At 53.7% G+C, this 17,370-nt stretch overlaps 5 protein-coding genes across 5 annotated transcripts; all 5 read left to right on the top strand.

Annotated features, from left to right (window-relative positions):
* Window positions 1–1,456: 1,456 nt before the first annotated feature.
* Window positions 1,457–1,771, top strand: LOC309414353 (feather beta keratin-like; the record flags this gene model as incomplete). The annotated part of the gene is made up of 1 exon (XM_082011662.1): window positions 1,457–1,771. The coding sequence occupies one exon, from the start codon at window positions 1,457–1,459 to the stop codon at window positions 1,769–1,771; it is 315 nt and encodes a 104-aa protein (XP_081867788.1).
* Window positions 1,772–4,467: 2,696 nt separating this feature from the next.
* Window positions 4,468–4,794, top strand: LOC309414361 (feather beta keratin-like; the record flags this gene model as incomplete). The annotated part of the gene is made up of 1 exon (XM_082011671.1): window positions 4,468–4,794. The coding sequence occupies one exon, from the start codon at window positions 4,468–4,470 to the stop codon at window positions 4,771–4,773; it is 306 nt and encodes a 101-aa protein (XP_081867797.1). The 3' UTR covers window positions 4,774–4,794.
* Window positions 4,795–7,462: 2,668 nt separating this feature from the next.
* Window positions 7,463–7,935, top strand: LOC309414357 (feather beta keratin-like). Its single transcript, XM_082011667.1, has one exon. The coding sequence runs from the start codon at window positions 7,586–7,588 to the stop codon at window positions 7,889–7,891; it is 306 nt and encodes a 101-aa protein (XP_081867793.1). The 5' UTR covers window positions 7,463–7,585; the 3' UTR covers window positions 7,892–7,935.
* Window positions 7,936–11,206: 3,271 nt separating this feature from the next.
* LOC309414356 (feather beta keratin-like) lies at window positions 11,207–11,679 on the top strand. The gene has a single exon (XM_082011666.1). It carries the CDS (start codon window positions 11,330–11,332, stop codon window positions 11,633–11,635), a length of 306 nt encoding a protein of 101 aa, XP_081867792.1. The 5' UTR covers window positions 11,207–11,329; the 3' UTR covers window positions 11,636–11,679.
* Window positions 11,680–14,948: 3,269 nt separating this feature from the next.
* Window positions 14,949–15,421, top strand: LOC309414354 (feather beta keratin-like). The gene has a single exon (XM_082011663.1). The coding sequence runs from the start codon at window positions 15,072–15,074 to the stop codon at window positions 15,375–15,377; it is 306 nt and encodes a 101-aa protein (XP_081867789.1). The 5' UTR covers window positions 14,949–15,071; the 3' UTR covers window positions 15,378–15,421.
* Window positions 15,422–17,370: the final 1,949 nt, after the last annotated feature.

Here is a 17,370-nt window from a genome sequence, read left to right as displayed (position 1 = left end):
GTTGTGAGGAGAGTTTTTTCTGTACTTCATAGGTGTCTGGACTGTCTGACGTTGCACATGGATTTTAATTGATATCTTGAATGGGCGATTCAGTACCAGGGCAGGTAGAAGCAGCTGACCTGTTTAAGTCACTGTCCTTGCACAGTTTGAACATGAGTCCATAAAGTCGGAATGTTTTCAGTCTCAGCTTGGTGAGATAATTCTTAGTCTGACTGATGTCAAGGAAGGATTCTCCTTGCAGGTTGTTGCTCCATTTCTGACTCCATGTAAAAACATGAGATATTCTCCAAATAGACCTCAGCTTAACTATTGGAAGAAGGGCAGGAAAAAACTCTGAGTGTTTACAGAAATTGTTCTGCGGCTAAAGGGGCAAATTATTTCTAAAAATGGCTTGAAATGTTAAGTTGGCTTGGAAGAACACACCTTTTTAAACATTCTGATGGTACCATGTTGTGTGTTGGGAATTAAAAGTAGTTGGAGATTCTACAAAATTGGAAGGTAGTGACACAATAAGCTATAAACCATGATGTGGTTTCTGAAATAAAATGTTGACTGCCAAGCAAAAAATTTGCTACTATGCAGGGTATGACCTAATTAGGCTTTTATCTTTTTTTCACTCTCAATGAGAGACTCAAACTAGATATGTGGTGCAATCCTAAGAAACAGAGAAAAATACCTGGAAGTACATTTGTGCAAAACATGCAAATTTTCTGATTATGTAACTGAGTTGCGCATCATTCTAATTTGTTAATGGCTGTGTAAAAGACAAGCCAGTGACTAAAACAACAGACAGAGGTGGAAAAATGTGTTGCTTTCCAAGCAGATGGCCTTAAATGTCTAAATTGCCTGAATCAACAGTGCTGTGCATGAAATTCGTTTGATCTCTAATTATGTCATATAAAACAAGGCTCTAGGGTGGAATGGGGAAGGAACATTGCAAGTACCAAATCATAGACTACTTCAGCAGTAGGGAATGCTTTCCATACAAGATGAGTTTGTTGGTAATGCATTTCATGCACAAAGGGTGCCTCTGGGCCTGGGGCTGTCAGGACTGGTATAAAAGCCAGTTCAACTGCAGGCTCCCTCATCCACTTCTCTTGCCTTCTCCTCCTTGGTGAACAAGGTGAGCTGCAACTGCCCTTGTCTGTTTCTCTCTCCTTTTTGTCTTTCTCTCCTGGCCTTGGTGTAGCTTTTGCTGAGAATCTTGATCCTTGATACTGCTCCCACTGTCTCCATTCTCTGTGCTACCAATATGGGAGGTGGGGGAAAATCTCCTCTGTTTTTGCAGAGCCAACTTTGGGACTGGAGCTTTTTAATCTTCTTTCTTCCCAACACAGGCTAGCCCTGCTCCCCTGCCTGTGCCTTTTCTCTTGCTGAGCAGTCTGTCAGGCTGCACCTCACGTGCTGCCTGTGCTTTCCCTGCCCTCTCTCCCAGGTGCACCTTCATCCCACAGCCATGTCCTGCTATGATCTGTGCCGTCCCTGTGGCCCAACCCCGCTGGCCAACAGCTGCAACGAGCCCTGTGTCAGGCAGTGCCAGGACTCCCGCGTGGTGATCGAACCATCTCCTGTGGTGGTGACCCTGCCCGGACCCATCCTCAGCTCCTTCCCCCAGAACACCGCTGTGGGATCCACCACCTCCGCTGCTGTTGGCAGCATCCTGAGTGAGGAGGGAGTGCCCATCTCCTCCGGGGGCTATGGCCTCTCTGGCCTCTCTGGCCTCTCTGGCCTTGGTGGCCGCTACTGTGGCAGAAGGTGCCTGCCCTGCTAAAGCCGGGATGGACGTCCAGTGAGTGCATCAACCAGGAAGCCCAGAACCAGGTGCTGGACTAAGGACTGAGCTGCTGGCCCGGGTTTCCAGATGGGTTGAGCAGCCTTGTGCCCTCCTGCAAAGGAGGGAGGGAAGCAAGCTGCCAGCCTGTGCTGCCTGGAAACATCACCAGCTGATGTCGTCTTTTCCTCCTGCTTTCTTCTCCGCATGACGAGTCCCTGTTGTCTCCTGCTGTCCTGTGCCATGGGTTCATCCTGAAGCAAGCTGAGGGGGGCCCTGCTCCTCACCGTCTCCGCATGTGTGTGGGAGGAAGATGCGTGTGCCTTTGCTGTGAAGGGGTGCTTGACTGTCAGCTGCCCTTGTAGCAGCCCTGACTGGGTCCCTTCCACCAGGCACTGCTTTGTTTCTCTCTCTAGACTTATTAAAGTTTATGCTGCATTGTAGCTTTTGATGTCTCCTCGTGTTCCTTCCCTCCTGGGATGCCCAGCCAAGCTGTCCAGGGGGACCTGGGATGTCCTGGAGGGGAAAAGGCTGGGTGGGTAAGGGCCAATGTTGGACCTCCCCTGTGCCTGGCGGATCTGAGTGCCCTCAAGGGCTATGGTCATTGGAAGAGGCATGTGGCGGTGGTGGGGTGTATGGTATTGTCTGAGAATGGAAAGGGTGTCCAGGAGCTCCCCAAGGGACATGTGAGCAACAAGATAGATTGTATACTGGCTTCCAAATGATGTGGCAAGCCACTGACCTGCTGGAAGACATTTCTGTGCAGGCTAACACCCACCTACCCAAGGCTCTGATCGAAAGTTACCACCCGCAATGTGTTCTTTCTTTTTCCTGCTCAAGAAACTTCTTCTAAACCCTGGAAATGGAAGGAGTCCCAAATGAGTTCAAAGGACATGTGGCAGTGAGGCCAACAGTGTAAAATGAGATGTGAATTCTCTGCCAGATTTTGGCACAATGGGAAGGTGTTGAGCATGAGAGTGTAAAATGTGTAGGGGAGAGGAATACACACAGAGCTCATTCACCCTCATGTGAAAGTGGTGCATAGTGTTTGTGAGGCATCCTGGAAACTCTGTGGAGATCTAGAAGGGAGTAGAAAAAGCATCTTTGCACCCAGCGGAGCAGTCTGGTGGTTGAAGCATTAGGTGTTATCGAGTCCTTCTGCGTATGTCACCTTGTCCTGAAGTAAAGTGGCTGTTGAGCAGATGCGCAGCAAATCCTCCAGATACCCCACTCATCTGCTGTGCAGGTTGTGTCTGGAGAGATCCCAAGCAATGACCATTTTGTCCCTCCAATCAGGCTCCAAGCTGGGGAGACTGAGGGATTGGTGCCCTGCCAGTTGTGTTCTCAGTCCCTCCTTCCCACGCTGGCAGGACTTTGGTCCTGCTGCTCTTGTCATGTTTCAGGTCGAGTAGGAGGCATGTCTTGTGCCATGCTCCTCCAACTGTCTTTGCAAAGACTCGTGCACCCTGCTTGCTGCTGAGCAGGGTTGTTTGTGGTGTGGAAATCCTGCCAAGGGTTTGGTCATGCCCGGTGTGCCAGCGGTTTGGAGGGCCAGAGCAGAAGTTGTGGCAAAGACACAGGCAGAAGGAAGGACGTGTGTCAATTGTCCATCCTGTGCTTTGTTCGCTGGGGTGCCTCCAACGTTACCAGAGGTGTCCAGCAAAGAGTGTTGGGAGGGGAAGAGCCTTCATTGTTAACCACTGGCAGTCTGCTGCTGAAGGTGGGAAGGGAGGAAGGAGAGAAGGAAGATGGCAAAAGAAGCAGGCAAACTTCTGCTGAGAGCAAAGCCCAATCTCAGAGGGAGAGTCTAAAGGCCAAGAGTGGAGGTGCCTGGACTAGAAAGGCGATGCCTAATACAGTGTGAGAGAGCGAAGCATGAGACCGCACGACTGATGGTGCCAACCCTTGCATGTGGATGTCCAGTCTGGAGCCTCAGGGTCATGAGGAGATCTGCCCCATCCATCAGGAAACACTTTAAAGTGAGGCCCTGGGGGGCAAGGGGCTGGCATCCCCTGGCGAGCTGGGACACTCCTCATCACTGGCTGCATCATCTGCCGGTGCTGACGTGCCCCTTCCTCTGGAAACGTTTTGGCCTCTAATACTGTCACTTGAAAGGAGCCTGTGTGGCTGAATGGGCACATCATGAACAGGGAAATGAAAAGGCAGCGTTGCAGGGCTTAAATAAAAACACAAATTTCTTTAATGGAGATGCTTTGCATGCAAGATGTGGTTGTTGGTAAACACATTACACATGCAAAGGGTGCCTCTGGGCCTGGGGCGGTCGGGACCGGTATAAAAGCCAGTCCAACTGCAGGCTCCCTCATCCACTTCTCTTGCCTTCTCCTCCTTGGGGAACAAGGTAAGTAGCAAGTGCCTTTGTCCGTTTCTCTTCTCTATTCTTTTTCTCTTTCTCTTCTAGTCTCAACTTGGTCTCTCCCTCAGTTCTATTTTGCTGTGATTCTTGTCTCTCATATCTAGTCTCTTTGCCATACAGGGGGAGGTGGGAGAACATCTTGTCTGTTTTTGCAGGGCCTCCTTTGCACCAGAGCTGTTTAATCTCCATACTTCATGATGCAGGCTAGCCCTGCTCCCCTGACTGTGCCTTTTCTCTTGCCAAGCACTCTGTCAGGCTGCACCTTACGTGCTGCCTGTGCTTTCCCTGCCCTCTCTCCCAGGTGCACCTTCATCCCACAGCCATGTCCTGCTACGATCTGTGCCGTCCTTGTGGCCCAACCCCGCTGGCCAACAGCTGCAACGAGCCCTGTGTCAGGCAGTGCCAGGACTCCCGCGTGGTGATCCAGCCCTCTCCTGTGGTGGTGACCCTGCCCGGACCCATCCTCAGTTCCTTCCCCCAGAACACCGCTGTGGGATCCACCACCTCCGCTGCTGTCGGCAGCATCCTGAGTGCTGAGGGAGTGCCCATCTCCTCCGGGGGCTATGGCCTCTCTGGCCTCTCTGGCCTTGGTGGCCGCTACTGTGGCAGAAGGTGCCTGCCCTGCTAAAGCCGGGATGGACGTCCAGTGAGTGCATCAACCAGGAAGCCCAGAGCCAGGTGCCGGTCTGAGGACGGAGCTGCTGGCCCAGGTTTCCAGATGGGTTGAGCAGCCTTGTGCCCTCCTGCAAAGGAGGGAGGGAAGCAAGCTGCCAGCCTGTGCTGCCTGGAAACATCGCCAGCTGATGTCGTCTTCTCCTCCTGCTTTCTTCTCCGCATGACGAGTCCCTGTTGTCTCCTGCTGTCCTGTGCCATGGGTTCATCCTGAAGCAAGCTGAGAGGGGCCCTGCTCCTCACCGTCTCCGCATGTGTGTGGGAGGAAGATGCGTGTGCCCTTGCTGTGAAGGGGTGCCTGACTGTCAGCTGCCCTTGTAGCAGCCCGGACCGGGTCCCTTCCACCAGGCACTGCTTTGTTTCTCTCTCTAGACTTATTAAAGTTTATGCTGCATTGTAGCTTTTGATGTCTCCTCGTGTTCCTTCCCTCCTGGGATGCCCAGCCAAGCTGTCCAGGGGGAAATGCTATACTGGAAAAAGATGTGGCTGAATCTGTTTTGCTGCACCTGCATCATTCTGGGGGCATCGGGAGTGGGTGTCCCACTGACATGGTCACTTGGACGGCACTATTTACCTGTGATATATCTTTCTCAGTGCCAGCCACATACATTTGTCCTGAACACCAGACTTCTGGTCTGTCTCAGCAAACCCCTGCAATGCTTTCCACGGCACCAAGACATGTGTCAAATGCCCAAGCAGTTGTAACCCTTCACTTCCGCCCGCAAAACATCTCCTAGTGTCCCTTTTCGAAGAACTCAGCAGTGTTGGGAGAGCTGCACAGTCACTGCTTGGGCGTTTGCATGACCTGTGGGCCAGGACACTGAATGAAAAGCGTTTAGTAAGTCACTCTGTTCCCTGCACACCAGAGGAAGAACATAGAGAAACCCTCCAGCATGCAGCCATTGTGCCTTCCCCTTTTCCTACGCTGAACTGCAAGACCACTGACACAAGGGAGAGAGCTAACCTTGCTTGTGCATGGAGTTGACATGTAGTCGGTGATGAGATGGTGATGGCCGAGCTGCCTATCCCTTCCTCCCACATGCTCTAGTCCTCCACAGGTGATGTTTTGCCCCATGACCGCCAGTGGTGCTTCAGGCAGAGTGAGTGAGAGGTACCTCTTGTGCTGACCCATACGCTCTGGGAAGCCCTGCAGCGCCTTTGCCCGTAGCCCAAGCCTTGTCTTCCCTGATGGGCAGCTGCTGTCAGCAAACCCCCTGTGCCCTGCTCTGCGCGATGCCCTCAGCAAATGCACTCCCCATCAACACTCATGAGCCGTGCCGAGCGGACAGTGGAAGCCAGGTGGGGTGAAACAATCGCACCCGGCGGGGTGGGCAGCATCTGCAGCACGTGATCAGAGCGAGCAGGGTGCAGGAGGGCACTGGAGCCTTTGGGCAGACGCTCACTGTAGGTGCTGACTGCAGGACTAGCACGGGCCAGTGGGAAACTGCATGTCTGAGTGTGCTGAGATGCTTGGGAAGAGGAAACAGAGCTCCTAATGTCTACTTGCTTCAGCATCTTCCTGACGATTTTCCCAGACCATGAGTACTTTTGATGAGTTTTGATGTCTCATGGAAAGCTTTCCAAGCTCTTTGCAGTGCCTGTTATTGAGTTAGCGTGTGGGCTCAAAGAAGAACTCTTTGGTAGCCTTGGGGGGATGAAGCAAGAACTGTTTGGAAGCCCCAGCACTGACCTTTGGTGCTGGCGGGGGTCAGGGCGTTGTAGTCTTAGTATATGTTGGAGCGGAGTGTCTCTGCTTCTCAAACATCCCTCTCCTGCTGATTGGAGGCTGCTGGAGGCTGTCCAATAAGGTAAGGAAGGGCAAAGAGCATACGGATTTCTCTTGAGGTTAAATTGCTGAGCCCAAAACCTTACAGGGTATCCAAGGTGACCAGGAAGTTTATACCTAACTTTGATGGAGATAGGGATTAGGTTGCGCAATGGCTATGGAGACGTATGTGACAGAAAGTTCTTTTTAAGTCTGGCCTTGCATTTTAGGGTTGCAAGAAAACATGCCCAGTTCATTATGAGAACCCCTGAAGTGAGGCCCTGGGGGGCAAGGGGCTGGCATCCCCTGGCGAGCTGGGACACTCCTCATCACTGGCTGCATCATCTGCCTGTGCTGACGTGCCACTTCCCCTGGAAACGTTTTGGCCTCTAATACTGTCACTTGAAAGGAGCCTGTGTGGCTGAACGGGCACGTCATGAACAGGGAAATGAAAAGGCAGCGTTGCAGGGAACGTAAGCTGTGTCCCCATTTCTTTAATGGAGATGCTTTGCATGCAAGATGAGCTTGTTGGTAAACACGTTTACATGCGCAAAGGGTGCCTCTGGGCCTGGGGCGGTCGGGACCGGTATAAAAGCCAGTCCAACTGCAGGCTCCCTCATCCACTTCTCTTGCCTTCTCCTCCTTGGTGAACAAGGTGAGCTGCACGCGCTTTTGCCACGCTCTGTCTTCTTCTCCCCTTTGTCTTATGGCCTCAACTGAGTCTTTGCCTTGGTGTAGCTTTTGCTGGGAGCCTTTTTCTTCGATCCTGCTCCAATCATAGCTGTTTGCTGTGTCAACTGGGGGGGAGGTGGGAGAAGGTCTTGGTCTTTGTTTACAGGGAAACCTTGGGGACCACAGCTCCTGAGGCTCTCTTCTTTACGAAGCCTGTCCCTTCTCCCCAGCCTATGACGTTTCTCTTGCCGAGCACTCTGTCAGGCTGCACCTCACGTGCTGCCTGTGCTTTCCCTGCTCTCTCTCCCAGGTGCACCTTCATCCCACAGCCATGTCCTGCTACGATCTGTGCCGTCCCTGTGGCCCAACCCCGTTGGCCAACAGCTGCAACGAGCCCTGTGTCAGGCAGTGCCAGGACTCCCGCGTGGTGATCGAACCATCTCCCGTGGTGGTGACCCTGCCTGGACCCATCCTCAGCTCCTTCCCCCAGAACACCGCTGTGGGATCCACCACCTCCGCTGCTGTCGGCAGCATCCTGAGTGCTGAGGGAGTGCCCATCTCCTCCGGGGGCTATGGCCTCTCTGGCCTCTCTGGCCTTGGTGGCCGCTACTGTGGCAGAAGGTGCCTGCCCTGCTAAAGCCGGGATGGACGTCCAGTGAGTGCATCGATCAGGAAGCCCAGAGCCAGGTGCCGGACTGAGGACGGAGCTGCTGGCCCAGGTTTCCAGATGGGTTGAGCAGCCTTGTGCCCTCCTGCAAAGGAGGGAGGGAAGCAAGCTGCCAGCCTGTGCTGCCTGGAAACATCGCCAGCTGATGTTGTCTTCTCCTCCTGCTTTCTTCTCCGCATGACGAGTCCCTGTTGTCTCCTGCTGTCCTGTGCCATGGGTTCATCCTGAAGCAAGCTGAGGGGGGCCCTGCTCCTCACCGTCTCCCCATGTGTGTGGGAGGAAGACGTGTGTGCCCTTGCTGTGAAGGGGTGCTTGACTGCCAGCTGCCCTTGTAGCAGCCTGGACCGGGTCCCTTCCACCAGGCACTGCTTTGTTTCTCTCTCTAGACTTATTAAAGTTTATGCTGCATTGTAGCTTTTGATGTCTCCTCGTGTTCCTTCTCTCCTGGGATGCCCAGCCATGCTAGTCAACGGGAAATCACAGAATCACAGCATGACTGAGCTTGGAAGGGACTTCTGGAGGTCACCTGGGCCAAGCCTCACTTCAGGGAGGTCAACCTAGAGCCAGTTGCTCTAGGTCTTGATAGTTTTTGGATATCTCTAAGGGTGGAGACTCCATCATCTCGCTGGGCAATGTGTTTCAGTGCTCGGTGACCCTTACAGTGAAAAAGTGTTTCCTAAACATTCAGATGGCTTTTTCTGTGTTTCCTCTTGTGCTTGTTGCCTCTGGTCATTTCAATGAGCAGCCACAAAAAGAGCCTAACTCCTTTGTCCCTGCACCTTCCCTTCAGGTATTTAAATAGATTAATGAGCCGCCCCTCGATCCTGGTTTTCCCAGCTCGCAGTCTCTCCTCATACAAGTGATGATCCTGTCCCTTAATCAGTTGTGTGGCCTTTCTTGTGACTCACTCCATTGTGTCAATGTCTTTCTTGCACTGTGGAGCCCGCAACTGGACACAGTGCTCCCAGTGTGGCCTCATGAGTGCTGAGCGAAGGGCAAGGATCAACTCCCTCAACTTGCTGGAAATACTTTGGCTAAAGCAGCCCAGCGTACAATAGTATGCTGCATTAGCAAATGCGATCCCACACAGGGCAAAGGGGTGGCTGAGAGGATGTGGTGCGCTTGCATCATTTTTGGAGGGGTTGGGAGTGGGTGTCCCACTGCAGTGCTCACCTGGAGGGGACTGCGCTTGACATGTGACAAGGCCATCCAAGGTTGCCCACATCCCTTTGTCCTGAACACCAGATTTACTGTGTCTCTCAGCAAACCCTTGCGATGCCTCCCGTGGCTCCAAGAGCTGTGTGATGTGTGACAGATGCCCAAGGACCTGTAAACCTTCACTTCTGCCCACAGAACATCTCTCTGTGCCCCGCAGTTCCCTTTCTGAAGTACTCAGCAGTCTTGGGAGAGCTGCACAGTCACTGCTTGGGAGTGACTGTGGGTTGTCGTGGCCCACCACACTGAATTGAAGTCATTTAGCTAGTCCTTCTCCATCCCGTGCACACCAGAGGAAGGAAAGAAAGAACCCCCCCAGGATGCAGCCATTGTTTTCTTGCCTTTCTGTGCTGAGCTGCAAGACCACTGACACAAGGGAGAGAGCTAACCTTGCTTGTGCATGGAGTTGACATGTAGTCGGTGATGAGATGGTGATGGCCGAGCTGCCTATCCCTTCCTCCCACATGCTCTAGTCCTCCACAGGTGATGTTTTGCCCCATGACCGCCAGTGGTGCTTCAGGCAGAGTGAGTGAGAGGTACCTCTTGTGCTGACCCACAAGCTCTGGGAAGCCCTGCAGCGCCTTTGCCCGTAGCCCAAGCCCTGTCTTCCCTGATGGGCAGCTGCTGTCAGCAAACCCCCTGTGCCCTGCTCTGCGCGATGCCCTCAGCAAATGCACTCCCCATCAACACTCATGAGCCGTGCCGAGCGGACAGTGGAAGCCAGGTGGGGTGAAACAATCGCACCCGGCGGGGTGGGCAGCATCTGCAGCACGTGATCAGAGCGAGCAGGGTGCAGGAGGGCACTGGAGCCTTTGGGCAGACGCTCACTGTAGGTGCTGACTGCAGGACTAGCACGGGCCAGTGGGAAACTGCATGTCTGAGTGTGCTGAGATGCTTGGGAAGAGGAAACAGAGCTCCTAATGTCTACTTGCTTCAGCATCTTCCTGACGACTTTCCCAGACCATGAGTACTTTTGATGAGTTTTGATGTCTCATGGAAAGCTTTCCAAGCTCTTTGCAGTGCCTGTTATTGAGTTAGCGTGTGGGCTCAAAGAAGAACTCTTTGGTAGCCTTGGGGGGATGAAGCAAGAACTGTTTGGAAGCCCCAGCACTGACCTTTGGTGCTGGCGGGGGTCAGGGCGTTGTAGTCTTAGTATATGTTGGAGCGGAGTGTCTCTGCTTCTCAAACATCCCTCTCCTGCTGATTGGAGGCTGCTGGAGGCTGTCCAATAAGGTAAGGAAGGGCAAAGAGCATACGGATTTCTCTTGAGGTTAAATTACTGAGCTCAAAACCTTACAGGGTATCCAAGGTGACCAGGAAGTTTATACCTAACTTTGATGGAGATAGGGATTAGGTTGCGCAATGGCTATGGAGACGTATGTGACAGAAAGTTCTTTTTAAGTCTGGCCTTGCATTTTAGGGTTGCAAGAAAACATGCCCAGTTCATTATGAGAACCCCTGAAGTGAGGCCCTGGGGGGCAAGGGGCTGGCATCCCCTGGCGAGCTGGGACACTCCTCATCACTGGCTGCATCATCTGCCTGTGCTGACGTGCCACTTCCCCTGGAAACGTTTTGGCCTCTAATACTGTCACTTGAAAGGAGCCTGTGTGGCTGAACGGGCACGTCATGAACAGGGAAATGAAAAGGCAGCGTTGCAGGGAACGTAAGCTGTGTCCCCATTTCTTTAATGGAGATGCTTTGCATGCAAGATGAGCTTGTTGGTAAACACGTTTACATGCGCAAAGGGTGCCTCTGGGCCTGGGGCGGTCGGGACCGGTATAAAAGCCAGTCCAACTGCAGGCTCCCTCATCCACTTCTCTTGCCTTCTCCTCCTTGGTGAACAAGGTGAGCTGCACGCGCTTTTGCCACGCTCTGTCTTCTTCTCCCCTTTGTCTTATGGCCTCAACTGAGTCTTTGCCTTGGTGTAGCTTTTGCTGGGAGCCTTTTTCTTCGATCCTGCTCCAATCATAGCTGTTTGCTGTGTCAACTGGGGGGGAGGTGGGAGAAGGTCTTGGTCTTTGTTTACAGGGAAACCTTGGGGACCACAGCTCCTGAGGCTCTCTTCTTTACGAAGCCTGTCCCTTCTCCCCAGCCTATGACGTTTCTCTTGCCGAGCACTCTGTCAGGCTGCACCTCACGTGCTGCCTGTGCTTTCCCTGCTCTCTCTCCCAGGTGCACCTTCATCCCACAGCCATGTCCTGCTACGATCTGTGCCGTCCCTGTGGCCCAACCCCGTTGGCCAACAGCTGCAACGAGCCCTGTGTCAGGCAGTGCCAGGACTCCCGCGTGGTGATCGAACCATCTCCCGTGGTGGTGACCCTGCCTGGACCCATCCTCAGCTCCTTCCCCCAGAACACCGCTGTGGGATCCACCACCTCCGCTGCTGTCGGCAGCATCCTGAGTGCTGAGGGAGTGCCCATCTCCTCCGGGGGCTATGGCCTCTCTGGCCTCTCTGGCCTTGGTGGCCGCTACTGTGGCAGAAGGTGCCTGCCCTGCTAAAGCCGGGATGGACGTCCAGTGAGTGCATCGATCAGGAAGCCCAGAGCCAGGTGCCGGACTGAGGACGGAGCTGCTGGCCCAGGTTTCCAGATGGGTTGAGCAGCCTTGTGCCCTCCTGCAAAGGAGGGAGGGAAGCAAGCTGCCAGCCTGTGCTGCCTGGAAACATCGCCAGCTGATGTTGTCTTCTCCTCCTGCTTTCTTCTCCGCATGACGAGTCCCTGTTGTCTCCTGCTGTCCTGTGCCATGGGTTCATCCTGAAGCAAGCTGAGGGGGGCCCTGCTCCTCACCGTCTCCCCATGTGTGTGGGAGGAAGACGTGTGTGCCCTTGCTGTGAAGGGGTGCTTGACTGCCAGCTGCCCTTGTAGCAGCCTGGACCGGGTCCCTTCCACCAGGCACTGCTTTGTTTCTCTCTCTAGACTTATTAAAGTTTATGCTGCATTGTAGCTTTTGATGTCTCCTCGTGTTCCTTCTCTCCTGGGATGCCCAGCCATGCTAGTCAACGGGAAATCACAGAATCACAGCATGACTGAGCTTGGAAGGGACTTCTGGAGGTCACCTGGGCCAAGCCTCACTTCAGGGAGGTCAACCTAGAGCCAGTTGCTCTAGGTCTTGATAGTTTTTGGATATCTCTAAGGGTGGAGACTCCATCATCTCGCTGGGCAATGTGTTTCAGTGCTCGGTGACCCTTACAGTGAAAAAGTGTTTCCTAAACATTCAGATGGCTTTTTCTGTGTTTCCTCTTGTGCTTGTTGCCTCTGGTCATTTCAATGAGCAGCCACAAAAAGAGCCTAACTCCTTTGTCCCTGCACCTTCCCTTCAGGTATTTAAATAGATTAATGAGCCGCCCCTCGATCCTGGTTTTCCCAGCTCGCAGTCTCTCCTCATACAAGTGATGATCCTGTCCCTTAATCAGTTGTGTGGCCTTTCTTGTGACTCACTCCATTGTGTCAATGTCTTTCTTGCACTGTGGAGCCCGCAACTGGACACAGTGCTCCCAGTGTGGCCTCATGAGTGCTGAGCGAAGGGCAAGGATCAACTCCCTCAACTTGCTGGAAATACTTTGGCTAAAGCAGCCCAGCGTACAATAGTATGCTGCATTAGCAAATGCGATCCCACACAGGGCAAAGGGGTGGCTGAGAGGATGTGGTGCGCTTGCATCATTTTTGGAGGGGTTGGGAGTGGGTGTCCCACTGCAGTGCTCACCTGGAGGGGACTGCGCTTGACATGTGACAAGGCCATCCAAGGTTGCCCACATCCCTTTGTCCTGAACACCAGATTTACTGTGTCTCTCAGCAAACCCTTGCGATGCCTCCCGTGGCTCCAAGAGCTGTGTGATGTGTGACAGATGCCCAAGGATCTGTAAACCTTCACTTCTGCCCACAGAACATCTCTCTGTGCCCCGCAGTTCCCTTTCTGAAGTACTCAGCAGTCTTGGGAGAGCTGCACAGTCACTGCTTGGGAGTGACTGTGGGTTGTCGTGGCCCACCACACTGAATTGAAGTCATTTAGCTAGTCCTTCTCCATCCCGTGCACACCAGAGGAAGGAAAGAAAGAACCCCCCCAGGATGCAGCCATTGTTTTCTTGCCTTTCTGTGCTGAGCTGCAAGACCACTGACACAAGGGAGAGAGCTAACCTTGCTTGTGCATGGAGTTGACATGTAGTCGGTGATGAGATGGTGATGGCCGAGCTGCCTATCCCTTCCTCCCACATGCTCTAGTCCTCCACAGGTGATGTTTTGCCCCATGACCGCCAGTGGTGCTTCAGGCAGAGTGAGTGAGAGGTACCTCTTGTGCGGACCCACAAGCTCTGGGAAGCCCTGCAGCGCCTTTGCCCGTAGCCCAAGCCCTGTCTTCCCTGATGGGCAGCTGCTGTCAGCAAACCCCCTGTGCCCTGCTCTGCGCGATGCCCTCAGCAAATGCACTCCCCATCAACACTCATGAGCCGTGCCGAGCGGACAGTGGAAGCCAGGTGGGGTGAAACAATCGCACCCGGCGGGGTGGGCAGCATCTGCAGCACGTGATCAGAGCGAGCAGGGTGCAGGAGGGCACTGGAGCCTTTGGGCAGACGCTCACTGTAGGTGCTGACTGCAGGACTAGCACGGGCCAGTGGGAAACTGCATGTCTGAGTGTGCTGAGATGCTTGGGAAGAGGAAACAGAGCTCCTAATGTCTACTTGCTTCAGCATCTTCCTGACGACTTTCCCAGACCATGAGTACTTTTGATGAGTTTTGATGTCTCATGGAAAGCTTTCCAAGCTCTTTGCAGTGCCTGTTATTGAGTTAGCGTGTGGGCTCAAAGAAGAACTCTTTGGTAGCCTTGGGGACGAAGCAAGAACTGTTTGGAAGCCCCAGCACTGACCTTTGGTGCTGGCGGGGGTCAGGGCGTTGTAGTCTTAGTATATGTTGGAGCGGAGTGTCTCTGCTTCTCAAACATCCCTCTCCTGCTGATTGGAGGCTGCTGGAGGCTGTCCAATAAGGTAAGGAAGGGCAAAGAGCATACGGATTTCTCTTGAGGTTAAATTGCTGAGCTCAAAACCTTACAGGGTATCCAAGGTGACCAGGAAGTTTATACCTAACTTTGATGGAGATAGGGATTAGGTTGCGCAATGGCTATGGAGACGTATGTGACAGAAAGTTCTTTTTAAGTCTGGCCTTGCATTTTAGGGTTGCAAGAAAACATGCCCAGTTCATTATGAGAACCCCTGAAGTGAGGCCCTGGGGGGCAAGGGGCTGGCATCCCCTGGCGAGCTGGGACACTCCTCATCACTGGCTGCATCATCTGCCTGTGCTGACGTGCCACTTCCCCTGGAAACGTTTTGGCCTCTAATACTGTCACTTGAAAGGAGCCTGTGTGGCTGAACGGGCACGTCATGAACAGGGAAATGAAAAGGCAGCGTTGCAGGGAACGTAAGCTGTGTCCCCATTTCTTTAATGGAGATGCTTTGCATGCAAGATGAGCTTGTTGGTAAACACGTTTACATGCGCAAAGGGTGCCTCTGGGCCTGGGGCGGTCGGGACCGGTATAAAAGCCAGTCCAACTGCAGGCTCCCTCATCCACTTCTCTTGCCTTCTCCTCCTTGGTGAACAAGGTGAGCTGCACGCGCTTTTGCCACGCTCTGTCTTCTTCTCCCCTTTGTCTTATGGCCTCAACTGAGTCTTTGCCTTGGTGTAGCTTTTGCTGGGAGCCTTTTTCTTCGATCCTGCTCCAATCATAGCTGTTTGCTGTGTCAACTGGGGGGGAGGTGGGAGAAGGTCTTGGTCTTTGTTTACAGGGAAACCTTGGGGACCACAGCTCCTGAGGCTCTCTTCTTTACGAAGCCTGTCCCTTCTCCCCAGCCTATGACGTTTCTCTTGCCGAGCACTCTGTCAGGCTGCACCTCACGTGCTGCCTGTGCTTTCCCTGCTCTCTCTCCCAGGTGCACCTTCATCCCACAGCCATGTCCTGCTACGATCTGTGCCGTCCCTGTGGCCCAACCCCGTTGGCCAACAGCTGCAACGAGCCCTGTGTCAGGCAGTGCCAGGACTCCCGCGTGGTGATCGAACCATCTCCCGTGGTGGTGACCCTGCCTGGACCCATCCTCAGCTCCTTCCCCCAGAACACCGCTGTGGGATCCACCACCTCCGCTGCTGTCGGCAGCATCCTGAGTGCTGAGGGAGTGCCCATCTCCTCCGGGGGCTATGGCCTCTCTGGCCTCTCTGGCCTTGGTGGCCGCTACTGTGGCAGAAGGTGCCTGCCCTGCTAAAGCCGGGATGGACGTCCAGTGAGTGCATCGATCAGGAAGCCCAGAGCCAGGTGCCGGACTGAGGACGGAGCTGCTGGCCCAGGTTTCCAGATGGGTTGAGCAGCCTTGTGCCCTCCTGCAAAGGAGGGAGGGAAGCAAGCTGCCAGCCTGTGCTGCCTGGAAACATCGCCAGCTGATGTTGTCTTCTCCTCCTGCTTTCTTCTCCGCATGACGAGTCCCTGTTGTCTCCTGCTGTCCTGTGCCATGGGTTCATCCTGAAGCAAGCTGAGGGGGGCCCTGCTCCTCACCGTCTCCCCATGTGTGTGGGAGGAAGACGTGTGTGCCCTTGCTGTGAAGGGGTGCTTGACTGCCAGCTGCCCTTGTAGCAGCCTGGACCGGGTCCCTTCCACCAGGCACTGCTTTGTTTCTCTCTCTAGACTTATTAAAGTTTATGCTGCATTGTAGCTTTTGATGTCTCCTCGTGTTCCTTCTCTCCTGGGATGCCCAGCCATGCTAGTCAACGGGAAATCACAGAATCACAGCATGACTGAGCTTGGAAGGGACTTCTGGAGGTCACCTGGGCCAAGCCTCACTTCAGGGAGGTCAACCTAGAGCCAGTTGCTCTAGGTCTTGATAGTTTTTGGATATCTCTAAGGGTGGAGACTCCATCATCTCGCTGGGCAATGTGTTTCAGTGCTCGGTGACCCTTACAGTGAAAAAGTGTTTCCTAAACATTCAGATGGCTTTTTCTGTGTTTCCTCTTGTGCTTGTTGCCTCTGGTCATTTCAATGAGCAGCCACAAAAAGAGCCTAACTCCTTTGTCCCTGCACCTTCCCTTCAGGTATTTAAATAGATTAATGAGCCGCCCCTCGATCCTGGTTTTCCCAGCTCGCAGTCTCTCCTCATACAAGTGATGATCCTGTCCCTTAATCAGTTGTGTGGCCTTTCTTGTGACTCACTCCATTGTGTCAATGTCTTTCTTGCACTGTGGAGCCCGCAACTGGACACAGTGCTCCCAGTGTGGCCTCATGAGTGCTGAGCGAAGGGCAAGGATCAACTCCCTCAACTTGCTGGAAATACTTTGGCTAAAGCAGCCCAGCGTACAATAGTATGCTGCATTAGCAAATGCGATCCCACACAGGGCAAAGGGGTGGCTGAGAGGATGTGGTGCGCTTGCATCATTTTTGGAGGGGTTGGGAGTGGGTGTCCCACTGCAGTGCTCACCTGGAGGGGACTGCGCTTGACATGTGACAAGGCCATCCAAGGTTGCCCACATCCCTTTGTCCTGAACACCAGATTTACTGTGTCTCTCAGCAAACCCTTGCGATGCCTCCCGTGGCTCCAAGAGCTGTGTGATGTGTGACAGATGCCCAAGGATCTGTAAACCTTCACTTCTGCCCACAGAACATCTCTCTGTGCCCCGCAGTTCCCTTTCTGAAGTACTCAGCAGTCTTGGGAGAGCTGCACAGTCACTGCTTGGGAGTGACTGTGGGTTGTCGTGGCCCACCACACTGAATTGAAGTCATTTAGCTAGTCCTTCTCCATCCCGTGCACACCAGAGGAAGGAAAGAAAGAACCCCCCCAGGATGCAGCCATTGTTTTCTTGCCTTTCTGTGCTGAGCTGCAAGACCACTGACACAAGGGAGAGAGCTAACCTTGCTTGTGCATGGAGTTGACATGTAGTCGGTGATGAGATGGTGATGGCCGAGCTGCCTATCCCTTCCTCCCACATGCTCTAGTCCTCCACAGGTGATGTTTTGCCCCATGACCGCCAGTGGTGCTTCAGGCAGAGTGAGTGAGAGGTACCTCTTGTGCTGACCCACAAGCTCTGGGAAGCCCTGCAGCGCCTTTGCCCGTAGCCCAAGCCCTGTCTTCCCTGATGGGCAGCTGCTGTCAGCAAACCCCCTGTGCCCTGCTCTGCGCGATGCCCTCAGCAAATGCACTCCCCATCAACACTCATGAGCCGTGCCGAGCGGACAGTGGAAGCCAGGTGGGGTGAAACAATCGCACCCGG

This window comes from Phaethon aethereus (assembly GCF_964289735.1).
Source record: "Phaethon aethereus genome assembly, chromosome: 28".
Taxonomy (NCBI): Eukaryota; Metazoa; Chordata; class Aves; order Phaethontiformes; family Phaethontidae; genus Phaethon; species Phaethon aethereus.
The sequence above is the reverse complement of the archived record's forward strand: the minus strand, read 5'-3'. Positions and strand labels throughout refer to the sequence as shown.